Source organism: Puntigrus tetrazona, chromosome 18 (genome assembly GCF_018831695.1).
Source record: "Puntigrus tetrazona isolate hp1 chromosome 18, ASM1883169v1, whole genome shotgun sequence".
Classification (NCBI taxonomy): domain Eukaryota; kingdom Metazoa; phylum Chordata; class Actinopteri; order Cypriniformes; family Cyprinidae; genus Puntigrus; species Puntigrus tetrazona.
In genome coordinates, this window is record NC_056716.1 from 5572170 (window position 1) to 5592338 (window position 20169).

The 20169-nt window shown below is 38.9% G+C and overlaps 2 protein-coding genes and 1 pseudogene across 2 annotated transcripts; 2 read left to right on the forward strand and 1 right to left on the reverse strand.

Moving 5' to 3' along the window:
- Positions 1 to 2278: 2278 nt before the first annotated feature.
- Positions 2279 to 5474, reverse strand: LOC122323194 (extracellular calcium-sensing receptor-like). Its single transcript, XM_043216886.1, has 5 exons — positions 5187 to 5474; positions 4095 to 4925; positions 3688 to 3909; positions 3304 to 3427; positions 2279 to 3174 (listed from the first exon to the last, which is right to left on the reverse strand). The coding sequence occupies exons 1-5, from the start codon at positions 5457 to 5459 to the stop codon at positions 2279 to 2281; spliced, it is 2346 nt and encodes a 781-aa protein (XP_043072821.1). The 5' UTR covers positions 5460 to 5474.
- Positions 5475 to 6526: 1052 nt separating this feature from the next.
- On the forward strand, positions 6527 to 10818 carry LOC122322954 (annotated as a pseudogene).
- A 1616-nt stretch (positions 10819 to 12434) lies between these two features.
- LOC122323192 (extracellular calcium-sensing receptor-like) lies at positions 12435 to 15837 on the forward strand. Its single transcript, XM_043216884.1, has 6 exons — positions 12435 to 12634; positions 12783 to 13071; positions 13267 to 14076; positions 14241 to 14465; positions 14721 to 14844; positions 14936 to 15837. Exons 1-6 carry the CDS (start codon positions 12435 to 12437, stop codon positions 15835 to 15837), a joined length of 2550 nt encoding a protein of 849 aa, XP_043072819.1.
- The last annotated feature ends 4332 nt before the right edge of the window (positions 15838 to 20169 follow it).

Genomic DNA, 20169 nt, shown 5'->3' on the forward strand with positions numbered 1-20169 from the left:
TATTATATGTAGCTAGTATAAGCCCAGCTTGTAATAAAATGTTCTAGGGTTGATATTTGCAGTCTGTATGTGTATGTATATACAGTTTGCAGTATTTATATAATTAAATCAGAAATTTTTCCTTAGGAATAACACTGACGTGACATATAGAATTTGACTGGTTATTAAACTATGCTATTAATATACTCCTTTCTCCTGTTTCTGCTGGGAATTTTTTTAGGGGCCAAGCACCAAAGGTTACAACTATTGAATCTGTTAGGATTCTTTTTCCACTCTTGAGTCTATATCTTAACACAGGTTTGGCGTATTGACACCAAACTCGGAGTGTGTTAGAACAAGCATTACCAGAGGCTACCTGCTGTTTTTCAGCACTGTGCCACATAATAGTCAGAAGATATTGAAAATTCCAGATTTTACTTATATCTTCTGAAAGGTTTGTCCAAAAAACACTAAATCACTGGTCTCTTTAGATTCAGAAGTTTGTGCAGAGTTGAACCATACCCAATGTTCCCATATCTGCTATTTTGGGTGTCAGAATTTTGAATCTTAAATCATACTGAAAACTGCAATATTTTACAAATGCATTGACTTATCGTTCCGAAACTCAGTATGCATCTTCAACACCTTGCCCCGAAGGTAGTTAAATGCGTTTTGGAGCAACTCCACCTTGTGGTTAAAAGTTATAATATAATTGCTAAAAATGCAAATAACTTTTTGTAGTGAGACTAATAAAAAGATTGATATTAATGATTTTACTGTCTGCCATTTTGATTGATCTTGAAAACACGCTTTTTTTTTCATAAAATAAAAACTATTTAAAAAAAAAATTGTGAAAAATGTTGCAATCAGTGTATAAAATAAAAAAAGAAACCCATCGCCCCTGATCTTTTTTTTTTTACAATTCGGACCTTGTCTATAAATAATACTAAACCATGGTTTACTTGCATACTTGTATCGCCTTGGTCATTGAAAAGTGTCTGAATGTATTCTCAGGTGAAATGTTTGATGAAGTTTTGGACAATCACGTTCTTGGTTTGATGAGTGATGAATTCCAAAGATGTCCTGATTCTGATGATTGGGAGTTTCTTCCCAGGTAGAGATCTGCTGAGAAAAATATTAAGTTTAGTATTCGCCATATTAACGGTGAGCAGATGAGGCTGGAATATGAACGCAATGAGCTTAATAGTTCAGTTTTTCCCTTCATAATAGTTTTCTATTGCAAACCTACATCATCAATAAGGTGATTACTGAATTTTGCTACATTTTTTACTAGTGAGTGAGAGGGTTCAGTAGCTACCTGGGAGCCCTGATCCCGGAGAGGTATGGACTGCTCCAGCGGAGCAGGTTCAGTTCGCATGGCCTCTTGTATCTGGTCGTCCAGTGACCAATGAATTGGACCAAGGAAGACAAAGGCTGGCAGAATAGGTTCAGGCTCATCAGGAATAGGATTGGGTTGATGCAGGCGAGAGAGAGTGTCCGCTTTCACATTCTTGTGACCTGGTCGGTATGAGATCTTGAACTGGAATCGGGTAAAGAATAACGCCCACCTGGCCTGCCAAGGATTTAGTCGTTTGGCTTCTTTTAGGTATTGCAAGTTTTTATGATTGGTGATAAATTCGAACAGATATTTGGCTCTCTCCAGCCATTCCTCTAAAGCCAGCTTGATGGCCAACAGTTCTCGCCAACATCATAGTTTTGCTCCGTCGGGGATTGTGATCGGGACCATGTGACCAGTTCGGATGACAACGGTGCTGGCGTGACAACTAGATGCAAGGTTCCAGATGTGCTGTCACATGAAAACTATCAATGGGGCTAAACTGATGAAATATCTAACTTGGCTCAACTGACAAAATATTTTATTTTTAAAATTGATTTTATTTTTACAAATTATTTCATTGTAAAAAGGAAAAAAAAAGAAAATCCATATTTCATATTACAGTGTTTAAGTGTTTATAATGTTAAGCGTAAAAGTAAAAGCCTTATGTAAATACTTATTTATTTATTATTTTTATTTTATTTTTTTAACATTGTTGTATTCAGTGCCTTTGCTGTGTAGATAAAGACAAACATATAATTTAACTAAATTAACTGATTACAGTGATTTGGAAATACAACAACAACAACAACAACAACAACAACAATAATAATAATGTTACAACAAACAAGATAATATAAAAACATAATTGTCATAATCAGGCAACTTGTGGACTACTACTGTATTTTTAACTGTAGCACACATTACTTTTTGGTTTTCTTTTGTTAGGTTTTTTTTTCATTTTTATTTTTTCATCATATGCTTTTTGTCATTTCTCTCAGGTTTCAATAATACAATATAACATTTAGGAGCAAATATACAGAGCAATAGACCAAAGGCAGATGCTAGAATAGCAAAGACATGGACAGCAACCATATACTTTCCACGAGAGCTCACATAAACAGGAATGAAGGTTATCCACACGGCAAAAAATATTAGCATGCTGAATGTGATGAATTTAGCCTCATTAAAGTTGTCTGGTAATTTTCTGGCCAAAAATGCTAATAGGAAACACAAGGAAGATAGAAAACCAATGTATCCTAGCACACACCAAAATCCAGTTTCAGACCCGACAGCACATTCAACAATTATAGTTGCACTCATAAACTTGGTGTTATATGAAGCAACTGGAGGCTTAGTTGTTAACCATAAAATGCAAATCAGTGCTTGCACAAAAGTGCACAAGATAACACTTGATCTTTGTTTGGCCGGACCAAACCACTTCATGACATTACTGCCAGGGAGGGTGGCTCTGAAAGCCATTAAAACTACCACAGTTTTTGCCAAGATGCATGAAATACAGAGAGTAAAGCTGATCCCAAAGGCAGGATACCGAATCTGGCACAACCAGTCAGTGGGCTTCCCTATAAATGTTAGGCCTATCAGAAAGCAAGCACAGAGGAACAGGAGGAGAAGGAAACTTAACTCTATATTATTTCCTCGTATGACTGGAGTCTTTCTGTACAATATAAACACAACAATCACTGCTAATGATGCAAAGGCTCCGAATGCTGAAAATGCCCATAGAATTATTCCCAAGGGCTCCTGAAAGGACAAAAACTCTAAAGTTTTGGGGATGCACTGGTTTTGGGCTTGATTTGGCCATGTTTCCCTCGAACATGTCAGGCAATCATTTGAATCTGTGGAAAAATTAAAAACGAAAATAGGATGCATAAAATGTATCTGTATTTTGATCTTTATTATTTGCATTCCAAAGCACCCACCCCCTCCAAATACCAAAACGTGACAAGGTTTGAGGATATTCACACCTGTTTGATTACTGATCTCTCCTTCAGCACATGGTATACAGTCAAAGCAGCAGACCGGCTTTCCTTTCTGCCTGGCTTTCCTGGAGCCTGGAAGACAGCTTTGACTGCACAATGATTCTGGTGCCTAATGACCACATCAGAGCAAGCAATAGAAAGACTACATAGTCTGAACTCACCGAGAGTGCATGCCACTACATATTTTCATTGCATAACAAAATATGTGATGTAAAAATCTACAGTTTAGTATAAAATAAAATCAATAGAGCATTGCCATTTCAAGGGGAAACACTGGATTTTATTTAGTTCGGTCATTATTTCTGGGTAGAGTTGAAGGAAAAACAGACAAAGTAAGCAATATCGGGTGATGACTGGGATGGCACACACCTTCTCTCCTCTGTGCCACATAATTACTGGCTCATCTATTACTAGGTCCTTGTCATCTTCGAGGGAGGCATCATAGAATCCCACCCTTACTAACTGAAGGGAGCCATCAGACCCTCTTTGCCAGTTCATGAGGTCATAGGATGCAATGGGATCACCGTTTTCATCAAATCTGACCTCTTCCTCTAATGTTGTGAAATGTGTTTGTTTCATGTAGTACAGGAGCTTAGGTGAATGTCAGAAGATAGAATGATGCACAACAAATCATTAAAATGCATTGATGGCAATATATAGATGCACAGATGTTATAATTAACCATTTTTTTAAAATATATAATATATGTATAGTGTTTGATAATTTCTTATTAGCACTATATAGGCAGAGAATGTGAAATGGTGAGTAACACACACCTGCCATGGCAGAATTGGATACAGACTCCCACATGTCCCATTCTGAAAGGGGCCTTTTCCTTGTTCACATGTGCTCATGTCATGTAGTGCATGTGCTATGAGATATACAGCCTTATAAACATTGTAGGAGACTCTGAGTTGTGACACATCTGAATAAGGAGTGTATACGTTGTCCAAACTCTCAGTGCCATCACAGGGTGGCCAGTTCTGTGACTCTTCTCCATGTACATGAGTATTTAGGGACCCATTCAGTCGACAACTGAAAGTTTCTTCCCAAAACTCGGAGAGAAAATGATTCTGAGCAACAGAATCACTTACTCTTCTGAGGTAACTGCCAAGTTGTGGGATATCGGCTCTCCGTATGGCAAACCCCAATGTTCCCATTAACAGATCACCAAAATCCTCCCAGAGGGCTTTTGACGTGGCCCAGGCCTCACTGGCAATCCACTGAAGATGAGTGACATTTTGTCGTTTGCACTCTTCCAGTATACTATGTAGTTCTGATTCTCCAGAGAAGTTTACTATGACCGTAGCAGAAAAAGATTTTAAAATGTTCACAAGTTCCTCAGCTGCATCTTGCGTCAGTACAACAGGATAGAAGTGAACATATGCAGGACAAATATTAAATCTTTCGGACTCCTTTAAGAACAGCTGGATTGCAAAGCGAGCATAATCTGATTCCACTCCGATCACTCCGACCCATGTCCACTGAAAATAATGAACAAGTTTTACCAGAGCTTTAATCTGAAAGAGATCACTTGGCATTGTCCTCATAAATGCTGGAAACTCTCTCTTGTTGCTGAGACACGAACAGGATGCAAAGTAGCTCACCTTAAATATGAAAAAATAAATAAATTTTAGTAAGGTTAAAAGTAACTAATAGATAAATAAAGCACAACCAACTCAATACTAACACTGTTAATTAAGACTTTTATGTATACATACACACACACACACACACACACATACTTTTCTTACCTTTTGTATATATATCACATCAAGGAAATCAACATAATAACACCAAATCAATACAGACAAAGGAAATGCAACTGAAAGAGATTTAGTCAAAATTACTTAAATATTTTCTTTTACCAGGGGTATTTTAAAGGATCCTAGAGTTCTCAGAACAGCCATGGAGACTCCCGATGCAGCATCTCCCACGATTACAGGACTCGGCTGTTTCTGTACATCTTCACAGCTTTGTCCTCTGTCTTTTTCTGGCTGGCCATTGACCAGGAGAAGAGACCTCTTCACAGATACAGGTATGTCATCACCGCTGTCCCTGATGTGGTAGCCCAGAGATAGGTTTGGCAAAAGGTCTCGCTGCTGATTTATTTCTCTCACAGCAAAAGTCATCGTCTGCATCCACCTCAGGGCTCGAGGGGTGAAGCTGCAACAGATTTCACATACAAATTTGTATTAAATGTGGCCAATAACTGCATCAATGCAGTTGAAAAATATAAATTTCTAAACATTTTAAAACATAGATCAGATTATGAAAGCATGACACACAATTTATACTTGGTTGCCTCGGGTTTGCTCTTAAAAGAAGAAAATGATGATATAGGGCTGGAATGCAAAGGAAAAATCCCCCTTAAAACCACATCTCCCCCCTGGTAAAAGCTGTAGGTATCTTCATCACCCTGAAAGACACAATTATTCTTGCTTTTATACTGACTCTGCAAACCAGTGCACAACAGAGGCCAAAATATAAAATGCAAAAGAAAAATTACTTTAAGCTGTGCCATAACTGATAACTGACATGGGCAAATCAATCTAACGGGTACAGCATATATAGATAATATGTGATTTAGGGATGGACTTAACTTTTCACCTGGGAAAAGCCCTTGTGAATGTAATTATTTCTTTGAACCAATTATAATTCACACCTGATACTCAGGTTTATGTTTAAATCTTATGTATAAAAATGTTATTTTATTTAGCTGTAGCTATTCTGGTGCATATTGTACTGTGGTCTGTAAAAACTGTAGAGACCTGTAGCCTTGACATTGTTGTCTACTCATTTTACAAGTAAGTACAGACCATCAATTATAAAATAAAAAGAATGAATGAGTGATTGATTGATCGACCGACCAACCATTCATTTACTCGTTTGGTATATCGGGCTGTTTGCGTCTTCACTGTTTTATAAATGATTAAATGATTGAAATTATTCTCAGTTAGTCTTAATGATAAGTCTGTAGAAGTGATCCTCAAATCTGGACCTCGAGATCCATTTTCCTGCACAGTTTAGCTTTAACCCTAATCAAACACACCTGAGCATGCTAATCAGGATCATTAGAAAATCACAGGTAGGTGAGTTTTATCAGGGTTGGAGCTAAACTCTGCCCTGCATTAGACCTCCAGGGTAAGATAACCTGCTCGGGAGCAGGTTATGTTCAGTGTAACTTCGTTTCAGAAGGTTGGTGAGCATGGCGTGCCCTTTTGAGGAGGATCCTGTGGACGTAGAAGCACAAATTATACAAGGTTTTTTTCGTCGGGAGAGGGTTATAAGACCACGTATTGATGTGTTTGCATACCCTAATGAATATTTGAAAGAGCGTTATTGTTTTTCAAAAGATTCCTTAGTTTATTTAACACGTCTTTTAAAACCGCAAATCGCAAATGTGACAAACCTCGGTTCTGCGCTTAGCATAGAAAACATTCTGTGCATAGCACTTAGGTTTTTTGCGTCTGGCCATTTTTTTTGCAGTGTGGGCGATTCGGAGCATGTGGGAAAGGCAACTGTGTGTAGAGCTGTTCGTTCAGTATGTCTGGCACTTAAACAGTTCTTACCCACGTTTGTACAGTTCCCTGGCCATAAACCTCTGCTTGTTATTAAAGACGAATTCCACAGAGGGGCAGGTTTGTCCTTTGTAGTAAAATCTATGATGCATATTTAATCATTATTTATATCTATACATGTATTCATTATGTGCACACATACTTCATACTTCCATAACTTTCTGTTTCAGGGTTTCCAACTGTAATTGGGTTCATTGATGGCACTCACATTCCTATTAAAGCTCCATCAATAAATGAGGGAGACTGTTAATAGGAAATCTGTTCAGGACAGTACAATGGTTACTTGCTGGGGGACAGAGGATACCCTTGTCTGCCCTATTTAATGACACCCTACCCTGAACCTGAGCCTGGACCACAGACACGCTTTAACCTGGCTCACAGCCGAACACGGGCCAAGGTGGAGATGACTATAGGGATCCTCAAATCTCGGTTTCAGTGTCTGCGTGGGCTCCGGGTTAGTCCAGAGAGGCCATGCAACATTATAGTGGCTTGTGTTGTGCTTCACAATATTGCCACTATAAGATGAGAGAGCCACCCTCCTTGTATTGAGGAGCCACCCTCCTTGTGGTGCATGGTGTGCGATGAACTGTCCCCTGGAATGCCAGCAACCACTGGTCGCCCTTTATTAAGGGACAGAGCCAGCTCCTCAGATGGGGTGAAGGGAGGTGGTGGTAGGCTTCAGTCTTCTTTTTATTTGCTACATGACAGAATGAATATACTAAATCCTGTTATAATAATAGTTCAGTAATTGTGTAATCAAATATTACATTTTGCAGAATGTTTTTGTGTTTCATTTTGACTTGGCTTAAAGTTCTTGTGGCTCCAGAAGGATTACACCTTATTAAATAAGAAATACACATTATTATTTTAAACTAAAGAAATAAATGGCAGCAAAAGTAAATGCTTTCATAGTGATAACATATTCAAAAGGATGTATAAATCATACTTCATTATTTTGAATTAATAAAATAAATAAAAAGTTAAAAAATAAACTTGTCTTGTGTAGATTTACTCTTTGAGTTGAAACGGGAGCCAATTCCAAATTTGTAATTTAATACACTCACGCATTTACTCTTGTCGGTTATTTTTTGCCAAGCCAACTCTCTTGCTTTAGCTGATGCAGCTGTATTGCTTCCTTTTAATATTATTGGCTTAAACTCCTCATAAGCGTGCATTAAAACCTCCAACTCCGCCTCTGTGAAAAGTGCGCGCTCTTTTTTTCGATTTGAGTTTCCATGGTGACTCGTGAAATCGGCAATCCATTGAAAATGTCTTTATATATGCACCGTGCACACGCATTAACTTTGGGTAACCAGTTGGAGGTTGATTAAACTAACTCTTCTCAGGTGTTTTGGAACCGACATACTCATTGTATGCCTGTTTGGGGTAAATCAACCCAGAGGTTATAATTTATCAAATGGTAAGTTAACCAAGCTTTATGGTCTATAGCATGCTTGTTAGTAGTGCAAAAAACACCTTTTTTTACCCACTAAAAATCAGCTCTGTTTTCATCGAATTGTTTTTAGTTAATGCCCCTTTGCTGACCCCGCCCCTCACTTCCGTGGGGTGGTGAGCAGGCTTTAACTTGTGAAACTCGCTAACTAGCCCATTGTTACCCACAAAATGATAACATTAAGTTGGAACTTGTTCTTGATTTTATTCCACTAGTGCAGAACTTACACTGTACACATTCTTTTGTGATTGTTGTTGTTTTTTGGAATTATCATATGCATACATGCGTACATGTGCGTACACATGCGGTCAAACTGTAAACACAAAAAACATTTATATTTAGTAATATATCACATACTGCTTTACCACAAACTTGTGTCTATCAACTAAATACAACATAAACAGCATATGTTTACACAAATGAAACGCAAACATATTAACATTTACGCACTATGGCGGCAATCGCTAGAATCTAGAATATATTAAACATTGTATTTCTTAACAACATTCTCACCACACTGGGAATATGTAGGTTTTAATCAAACACGTGTGTAAATCGTCAAAAGTCCAACGCGCTAGAACCGAACAACATGGCCTTCTTCTTTCCTTCTTTCTTCTTCTTTTTCCCCTCCCCCACAACGATCCCATGAGTCCACTGAAACAACGTTCTTAAAGGGGCAGCATCCAACATCCTGGCCCCAATGACCCAAAAAGGGTCATTCAAAAAAGGAAGGGTGATGCTTCAATAAGCTAACTCAACTAATAAAACTGGCTTCCAGGAGGCATATTTTATCCGCTGGACGACTGAAGACTTCTGTCTGTATTTTCACTTCCACACTATGCACAAGTCCATCTGCGCTTGGATAAACCTGAGTAATCAGACCTAGTGGCCAGTGATTGCGTGGCGTATTTTCATGCAAAATTAGCACGAGATCTCCTACTTGAAGATTCCGCTTTGGTTGTAGCCATTTCTGGTGCTGCTGTAGTTCAGGCAAGTATTCTTTAAGCCATCTTGACCAGAAGATATCTGCCAAATACTGGACCTGGCGCCATCGGCGTCGGGAAACATCTTGTTTTGCGAAGGCTCCTGGGGGTAGAGTCGGACCGGAACGGAGTAACAACAGATGATTTGGAGTGAGTGGTAGAGGATCTGATGGGTTGTCTGAGAGTTTAGTAATTGGTCTACCGTTGACAATAGACTCAACGCAACAAAACAGTGTTGTCAATCCCTCATCATCTGGTGTCTACTGTGATAGAACAGTATTTTGAATGGAACGAGTGGTGCGAATTTGTCGCTCCCATACACCACCCATGTGTGAGGCAGCAGGTGGATTGAAGATCCATTTTATGTTGTTCTGCAGCAGGTAATCAGAAATCTTTTGTTGATTCCATTCATTAATGGCCTTTCGCAACTCTCGCAACCTACCCACAAAATTAGTCCCGTTATCTGATCGTATCTCAGAAGGTGGGCCTCTCCTGGCAATGAATTGCTGTAATGCGTTGATAAAAGAATCCGTGTCAAGCGTGTGTGTGACCTCGAGATGAATAGCTCTCGTAATGAGACATGTAAACACACATCCGTACCTCTTTTGATCACTGCGTGCCCTTTTAACCAAGAACGGTCCGAAATAGTCAATGCCCACTTGTGTAAATGGAGGCTCACACGGTGTCACTCTAGAGTCAGGTAAGTCTGCCATCTGCTGAGTTTGTGGCTTAGCTCTTAATTTGCGACATTGTAGACATGACTTGAGAGTCTGGTTAATCACAGCACGTCCCTTTAGAACCCAGAAACGGTGACGAATTTCTGTAAGAAATCGTTCTGGACCTGCATGACCCAAACGAAGAAGGTAGTGACGAATAATCAGCTGGGTGACGTGATGATTATTAGGTAGGATCACCGGGTGTTTAGCCTCGTAGGGAATTGGGGCATTTGTTAGTCTACCTCCGACACGAAGAAGATGGTTATTCTCATCCTCGAAAGGTTTGAGCTTGAGAAGAAAACTGGGTTTTGCTTGAGCAGATCCGAAAGTTGTAGCTTGTATGTATTTGAGACTCCTCAAGTCTAAGAAAGTGTGGACAAGCTACCCATCGTTCACTCTCTAGAATCTCCCTCATAGTCATCCCCCGAGAGACGTCATCCGCAGGGTTAGAAGCAGAATCAATGTGTCTCCACTGGCATGAATCTGATCGTTCATGTATTTTTGATATACGGTTGGCGACAAATGTCTGGAAACAACAATGCTTGTTGTTAATGTACTGGAGTACGATAGTACTCTCTGTCCAAAAGAAAGTCGTTTCAATTGGAATCTCTAAGTGTCGCTTGATATGCTGATCCAGCTCTGTAGCAACAACAGCTGCTAGTAATTCCAGTCGTGGTATGCTAACTGGCTTGATCGGAGCAAGTCTGGCCTTTGACATCACCAGCCTGCAGGTGTCACCAATCTTGTTGTATGAAACAGCACCGTAAGCCAATTCTGAAGCATCGGAAAAGTGATGGAGCTGAGTTGGTAACAAACAACTAATAGATGTTGGTTTAAGACATCTTGGAATTGTCAGTGCTGCCAACAGAGGCAAGTCTTAAAATCTTCAAGCCAGCTTAATACTGTGTGCTGTAAATCTTGCACTTCACGCAGAACAGATGTTAAATAGCCCTTAGAAGCATTAAGGTCATCCTCATCTTCTAACGTTTTTTGGTACATGTCGTGAACCTCGTGAAACCGCATAACAGCCTCATCCAACGCAGCAAGCTTCATTTCTACATCTTTGGGCTGATTACAGCTCATAGCGGTAGTAATCTGTGTCATTAAGCGTGTCACAGCAGCCTTTGCACTGCCACGTTGGCGCTTGTGACCCCTTTGTTGTTGATCTGGGATAGAACTTTCTTCTGTCTCTTGATCCATGTTGTTATTAATTTTATTTCTTCCTCATGTTTGACTTTAATGTTACCCACAAAATGATAACATTAAGTTGGAACTTGTTCTTGATTTTATTCCACTAGTGCAGAACTCACACTGTACACATTCTTTTGTGATTGTTGTTGATTTTTGGAATTATCATATGCATACATGCGTACACGTGCGTACACATGCGGTCAAACTGTAAACACATTTAAATTTAGTAATATATCACATACTGTGTTACCACAAACTTGTGTCTATCAACTAAATACAACATAAACAGCATATGTTTACACAAATGAAACACAAACATAATATATTAACATTTACGCACTATGGCAGCAATCGCTAGAATCGCCAAAATAGCGATCTACGTAGCATTATATTAAACATTGTATTTCTTAACAACGAAAACATTCTCACCACGCTGGGAATATGTAGGTTTTAATCAAACACTTGTGTAAATCGTCAAAAGTCCAACGCGCTAGAACCGAACAACATGGCCTTCTTCTTTCCTTCTTTTTCTTCTTCTTTTTCCCCTCCCCCACAACGATCCCATGAGTCCACTGAAACAACGTTCTTAAAGGGGCAGCAGCCAACACCCATTATTAGGAAAGGGATATCATTATAGGATGGATGTACACACACTTCCAACATACATTGGTAAATCTGTACAATAAGGACATCTTATTGTAGTGTTACCCATAGATTTAGGTTCCAAACAACTTGTCAAGTGAATTTTGCATCCGATGAAATTGAAAATATGTAATTTGCATTTGGAGGATGCTTTTTATCAGTACCTTTGTACACTTGCACCTTTCCTGGAAATCAATTTTTCTAATGCGCTCTCTTGGGTACTGTTTTCAATGAATTTGATTATGGTTAATTTGCCTAATTAATCACCACATGTTGATCACCACATGTAATTAATCACCATATTAATCACAATAATGCTAAGCAAAGCACTATTTATATTGTAATTATTGATTTTGTAATGTGTAATATGTCTAACACAGACATTAATATTAGTTTTAGATTGAGGCATCATGGGAAATATAATAGAGCACCTGGTTCGATATATAATTTAGGACGACGTCATGCATAATGATATGCATGATTAACATATATAACCCAAGGTACGACAAGCATCTCTTCACCTTTTTTTCTTGTGGAGGTTAACAGGATAATGATTCATATTTTTGTCTCTGTATTTCATCTTTCCAGTGCAGCTGTTACTTCAAGCTGCAACCCACAGGGTGACTTTAATTTGCCAGTATTCGTGAGTAGTGGAGACTTCACAATAGGAGGAATTTTTCCTTTGCATTATAGAGTAGAGCTTCCTCCAACAGACTACATAAAGAAACCTTTAGCAGCACAGTGTCAAGGGTAAGGACACTTCTTACACTTCTTCTTGATCGACTTTCCCAAGTTGTAATTTTAAATCTGTTGTTTACATTTGATACATTTTCTGAATAATTATTAGAAACCCATGTATTGTTTTACAAAAATGGAATTTAGTAACAATTTTATGCAGGTTTGATCCAAGGGCTTTCCGCTGGGCTCTCACTATGAGACTTGCTGTGGAGGAAATAAACAACAGAAAAGATCTTTTACCAAACCATACTCTGGCTTATAGCATCTTTGACTCTTGTGCCACTCCGGTGACTGCTCAGAAAGCAGTCCTAGCAGTGCTGAATGGAGAGGATGTTGTTCAAAGTTTAATATGTTCTGGAGCTAGCACTTTATTAGGATTAATAGGGGAATCTGGATCCTCACAGTCAATCGTTGTCTCCAGAACTCTGGAGCCTTTCAGAATACCCATGGTAAAAAAAAAAAAAAAAAAATATATATATATATATATATATATATATATATATATATATATATATATATATATATATATATATATATATGTATATGTAATGTGTGTGTTTTGTTTCATGTTTTATATAAAGAAATTGGCTAACATTTTTTGACTTTCTCTTTGTTTCTTATTATTACTATTAATTAATTTACAGATAAGTTACTTCTCAACCTGCTCTTGTCTAAGTAATCGGAAGCAGTTCCCAACATTTTTCAGAGTGGTTCCCAATGACGATTACCAGGTCAAAGCTATCGCACAACTCTTAAAAAGGTTTGGCTGGACATGGATTGGTGTGGTGACTGAAGACCATGACTATGGCAGGTTTGCTTTACAAGGCCTAAAAAGAGAAATTGACAATACTAACATTTGTTTGGCCTATCATGAAATGATCCCTAAAGACTATACTCAGGAACGAGTCCTAAAGATTCTGAAAGTAATGAAAGAATCCACAGCTAAGGTGGTGGTTGTTTTTTCAGGAGAGGGAGAATTTTACCCTTTCTTAAGAGAGTTTGTCACTCAAAATATCACAGGAATTCAATGGATTGCAAGTGAGGCCTGGGTTACAGCTTCGATATTAGCAGAAACATATCCCTTCTTAGATGGCACAATTGGGTTTGCAATACGTCAAGGCCAGATCCCAGGTCTTCAGGATTACCTCAAAACAGTGACCCCAGAAATGTACCCCTCTATTCCTCAAGTCCAGGAGTTGTGGGAGGCTCTCTATGCTTGTTCCCCCTCCACATCCAGCTTCAAAAGTCAGCTGCCCTCTTGCACAGGAAAGGAAACTCTCAGACAAGAACACTCTGCCTACATGAACACATCCAGCCCTCGTGTGACGTACAACGTGTATAAAGCAGTGTATGCTTTTGCTTATTCCCTACATAATCTGATTCACTGCAAACTTGGAAATGGACCATTTGAGAATTTCTCATGTGCAAATCTGAAAAATGTGTTTCCATGGCAGGTAAACATATCTAAGGTTTTAAGGAGGACTGCATTTCGCAAAGAAGTAGTGATTGTATTATGCATCTTTTTCTTCTTAAAATTTGCTTTTAACCAGAAATGAATATCCGTCCCTCTCCCTCCATTTTTTTTGTCCCTTCTTGTTGCTTGTTTTCTTCTCGAAAGCTTCAGCATTATTTACAGGAAATCTCTTTCTCTGTTTCTGGAGAAAGTGTAAATTTTGATGTTAAGGGAGATTCAATTCCATCGTATGATTTAATGAACTGGCAAAGACAGGCAAGTGGAGATATTCAGTTTGTTAAAGTAGGCCTCTATGATGGAGCTCAGCATTCCGGGAGAGAACTGTTGATTGAGGAGCAGGCCATTATGTGGTCTCACCAACAGAACAAGGCAAGGTGTTGAATGTGCACTGCAGTGCCATCTGTTGTTCTATTAAAAACACTGACACTGTGATCTTTAATCCAATTTTTGTATAATAACTTTGTGAATAATTAAAAAGGGTGACTTGTTTATGTTTAAATACAATATACATTGTATTATTTTATATTATATATATATATATATATATATATATATATATATATATATATATATATATATAATGTTGTGTGTGTGTGTGTAAACTTACTTAACCTATTTTCACAGGTACCTGTGTCTGTATGCAGTAACAGCTGCACTCCAGGATTCAGGAAGGCTGTCCGTCGTGGGCAACCTCTGTGCTGCTTTGATTGTGTTCCATGTGATATTGGCAAGATCAGTAATCAGACAGGTGAGAGTACCCTACTGTATTTTTTCTGATTGACAATTCCTCATCATTTGCTACAATTGGTTAGATTTTTCTTATATCTTTTTATTTATAGATTCAGTAGATTGTCTGTCATGCCCTGAAGATTATTGGTCCAATGTGAATGGAACGATATGTGTCCCGAAGGTGGTTGAGTTTCTCTCCCATGATGCAATGGGAATCACCCTGACTGTTATATCTGTTGTTGGAGCCTTTCTGACTATCACAGTGTTGGTGATATTTTTGTACAACAGAGGCACCCCGATAGTTCGTGTGAATAACTCAGAACTCAGTTTTTTCATCTTGTTATCACTGACTCTTTGTTTTCTGTGCGCTTTGGTGTTTATTGGGGAACCTACATCCTGGTCCTGCATGCTGCGACACACTGCTTTCAGCATCACTTTCTCGCTCTGCATCTCCTGCATCCTTGGCAAGACTTTAGTGGTGTTGGCGGCTTTTACAGCTACCCGACCTGGAAACAATATAATGAAATGGTTGGGTCCCACACAGCAGAGAATAATCATCTTTTGTTGCACTCTGGTCCAGGTGATCATATGCACTGCCTGGCTTGTAGCATCCCCTCCGTTCCCTTATAGAAACACTAAATATCAACAGTCCAAGATCATCCTGGATTGCAGCGTGGGCTCTGATCTGGCCTTCTGGTGTGTGCTGGGATATATAGGCCTTTTGGCCTGTGTCTGCTTTTTTCTGGCTTTTCTGGCCCGGAAGTTACCGGGCAATTTTAATGAGGCCAAATACATCACCTTCAGCATGCTTATATTTTGTGCAGTGTGGCTGGCATTTGTTCCTGCATATGTCAGTTCACCTGGTAAATTTACAACTGCTGTGGAGATTTTTGCTATTTTAGCTTCTAGTTTTGGTCTTCTCTTCTGCTTGTTTACCCCTAAATGTTACATTATTTTATTAAAGCCTGAGAAGAACACAAAGCAACATTTAATGGGAAAAGTTACAAAATAAATTTAATTAATGTGAAACATTATTACGGTTACAAATATTTATATATGTAATATTCTATATTATTTAAAATCAATATTAAAGAACATTCTATATTACCTACGATTCTATACTTATAATATTTATTAACACTATGTGATCAAACACACTTTTGAAATTATTCATCGAAACAAAATGATGAAGCTATGATATGAAACATGGTGACATTTATGGCATTTGGAATAAATATGAAACTTGCTAAGTGTTAAAAAATAAAAATAAAAAAACCATATGAAACGAATTGGACATCGACAGAAACACAAATTCAGCAAATGTTTGTGTGTACAATCTTCAAATCTGCCACAATGCAAAAACAGTACACAGCAATGACAGGATGAAACTCTAAAACATCAAGAGTGCACAACCAACACACACACTTATACACATAAATACTTATGAACTACTGTGACTGTAATAGCAAATATGTAAAAATTATATGTATAAAAATAAATATGTAAAAAATAATTAAACTACAATGCATTAAAGAAAAGAAATAAAGTGGTTGCACTTTAAAACATCAAGTGCAAAGCACATCCAGTCACACACACACACACACACACACACACACACACACACACACACACACACACACACACACACACACACAAGTTAGCACATTCAAATTAATTGGTATGGCTATAACCATATAGCAATGAAGTGTGTGTTTTTTTTTGTGTGTGTGTGTGTGTGTGTGTGTGTGTGTGTGTGTGTGTGTGTGTGTGCAACACAACAACAACAAATCTTGTTTTTCACAATACATTATGTAGTCGGTGAGTGGATGGTGCGTAGACAATTCTTTTCAGGGTCCGGAAAATATTTGAAAGTTTTTAAAATCACATGCAAAGTTTCTGCATGCATTTCTGTATCTCTCTTTAGGAGGTGTCAAGATGTTTATTTATTTATTAATTTTTATTTATTTATGTATTTAGTAATGCCTTATCAGATCATTATAACAGGTATAAAACATTTTGTAACAGTGAATGACACAAAAAGGTAAGATCTAAACGCAGCTTTAATACTCAAAAATAAGCAGGGTCAAACACCAAAACAGAAAACAATCATAAAACAGGGAAACAGTCCAAAATCAAAATTACAAGAAACGTGGGTAAACTCTGCAATGTTAACAAGAGCAAAACAAGACTTAGCAATCGCATTGTCCTGGCATCAAGCGTTAGAATGGGAGGTGGGTGCTTTTTGTTCAACAGTCCAAAAGTAGTAATATAAAGAAAGGTATCCATGTTTAAACTATGTAAACACTTTTTTCTCACTTAACTTAAATGTCCACAAACAAAATTACAGTATTATTTTTTTCCATTATTTACAAAATTTTGACAAAGAAAGAAAGAACAAAGAAATGTACACTTGCGTTCAGTCCATTCGGAGATTCAGCAATTCTGGAAAAGTTTGGAACAAACCGGAGATACCACCTGGCTAAACTCAAAAGGTGCTGGACGTCTTTGATGTTGGTAGGCACAGGGTATGATTGTATGGCTTCTACTTTGTTTGGGTTTACACACACCCCTTTGGTACTGACAACATGTCCCAGAAATGTTATCTCTGATAGGCAGAACTTACTTTTTTTCAGGTTGATGATTAGGCCAACTACTTCTAACTTCTACTTCTAAGATGACACACAGCTCTACCTCTCTTTTCATCCAGACGATCCAACGGTAGCTACTCGGATCTCGGGTTGCCTGGCGGACATCTCGACATGGATGCAAGAGTACCATCTACAGCTCAACCTGACAAAGACTGAGCTGTATTCCCTGCCACTCCAACTACACAGCATGACTTCACCATCCAGCTAGGTTCTTCGTCAATTACCCCATCAACCTCAGTCAGAAATCTTGGTGTAATCCTCGATGACCAACTAACCTTCAAAGATCACATTGCAAAGACTGCTCGATCCTGCAGGTTTGCACTACACAACATCAGTAAGATCAGGCCCTTTCTAACAGAGAAAGCTGCACAGCTACTTGTCCAGGCCCTTGTCATTTCTAGACTGGACTACTGCAATGCTCTTCTGGCTGGACTTCCATCGAACACAATAAAACCTCTACAAATGATTCAGAATGCAGCAGCACGGCTGGTATTCAATGAGCCCAAGAGAACCCATGTTACACCTCTCTTATCTCTCCTTACATTGGCTACCGATTGCAGCTCGCATCAAGTTCAAGGCACTGATGCTTGCATATAGAACAACCACAGACTCGGCACCGGTCTACTTCCACTCACTATTACAAATCTACACACCCTCTAGAAGTCTGAGATCTGCTAGCGAGCGACGCCTCGTGGTACCATCTCAAAGAGGCTCAAAATCACTCTCCAGAACTTTCTCGCTCTGTTCCTGGCTGGTGGAACGATCTTCCCGTACATATCCGGAATGCTGGATCTCTGTCAATCTTTAAGAAACTGCTGAAAACTCACATCTTTCAGCAATACCTGACCTCCTCATAAAAAAAAAAAAAAAAAAAAAAAAAAAAAAAAAAACTCTCACTGTCGCTTCTCACCCCCCTTGCTTATTCCTTCCCTTCTGGCATGTACTAATTTGAACACTCCCTGTGACTGGGTGTTATAAGCACTTACTCTGTCTGTTTGTCTCTCTAAAAAATGAATCGCTGTTGTACTCTCAATTGTAAGTCGCTTTGGATAAAAGTGTCTGCAAAATGACTAAATGTAAATGTAAATGTAAGATCAAATAAATGCTGGGCTACAGAAGGTGAGTAAATAGTTATATCATCAGTATAGATTAAACAAATGCCTCCACGCAATTCTCAGAGTACACACTCCATTAGTCTTTGGAAGATTGTGGGAGCATTTTTAACCAGAACTGAATGGGTAATGAAAGTAGTCTTTGGTTTACTTTCTTGATCCATTCTCACCTGCTGTCACGTCCACACACAGAAGAGAGAGGAAGTTATGAACATTGTGATATTTATTGAAGTTCACAGAAACAACACAGGTGAAGTAGGTCAGTAATGTGTTCAACACTCATATCTTCAAGCACAGGTGATCAGGTAAATTCACATTCATAGAATGTCCCAGAGAAATCAAGAGTACTTCAAGAGTACCCTCAACACAGGTGTTGGTAAATCCTCAGGTACACAAAGAAAGATGTCCTTGGAGCACAGGGAGACTAGGAGCAACAAAGGAGAAGATCAAAGTAATAGTGTTCATGTAACTTCGAAAGTGTGCAGACTTGCGGGTTTAATTCTAGAATATGATGTAGCTGTTGCTTGACTTCTGGCAGTGGGCAGCATCAATTAACTCTTTTGCTACCAGCGTTTTTTTTTTTTTTTAAGTTGCCATTTTTGATGGTGGCTGTACACAGGGTCTCTATGGTTTGGTTGCACTGGGTGAGCTCTGTAGACATTTGGTCATGATTTCTCTGAAGAATTACTAGATCAGTTTAAAGTTGTTCTATCATGAACCTCACCTCAGACACAAAAGTAGTTTGAGATTTTGACAATCTCCTCATTAACATCCTCTTTATTTTTAAACATGCATTTGAGCACCAGCACCTGTGCTCTAATGTGCGCACACACTACACAACACATCAAACATCAAAGAGGTCTCAGACATGACTTTGGGATGTTGATTTAAAGGCATGAGTAGTATGGACATCTAGACTATAAAATCTGACAAATGTGTGCGGAGAGGACCATCGTGCCGCAGTACACACTTGCTGCAAGGGTGCACCTCTTGCTAAAACCATTGAAGATGCAGCAGCTCTGGCTGAATGGAGATGAAGTTTGGCCTTGCGCCTTGTATGCTAGGGCAATAGCATCCCTCACCCAATGTGACGTGGTTTGTCTAGTGGCAGCCGCCCCCCGGTTACAGCCCCCATGGCATATAAAGAGCTGCTCCAACTTATGCCATTGGCTAGTGCGGTGGACTTAAATCTGCAGAGCACATACTGAACACAGTAAGTTAAGTCTCTTCTGCTCCAATATAGTGAATGGCGGAGGAAAGAATGGTGGTTGAGAATGGAACCTTAGGAAAATAATTAGGGTAAGGATGCAAAATAGCTTTGAATAGCCCAGGGGCAAAGTCTAGGCAGGATGGTGTAACCGTCAGAGCCTGCAAATTGCCAGCTCTCGTCAGAGAAGTAATGGCCATCAGAAAAAACATCTTTAGAGTCAGAAGCCTGGTCAGTGCTAATTCTAATGGTTCAAAAGGGATGCCAGCCAGCCCCTCGAGAACAACGGCCAAATCTCATGACAGGATCATTGCTCTGATGGGTGGCTTCAACCGCTTGGCGTCACCAATGAAGTGGGCAACTAGAGGGTGCTTTCC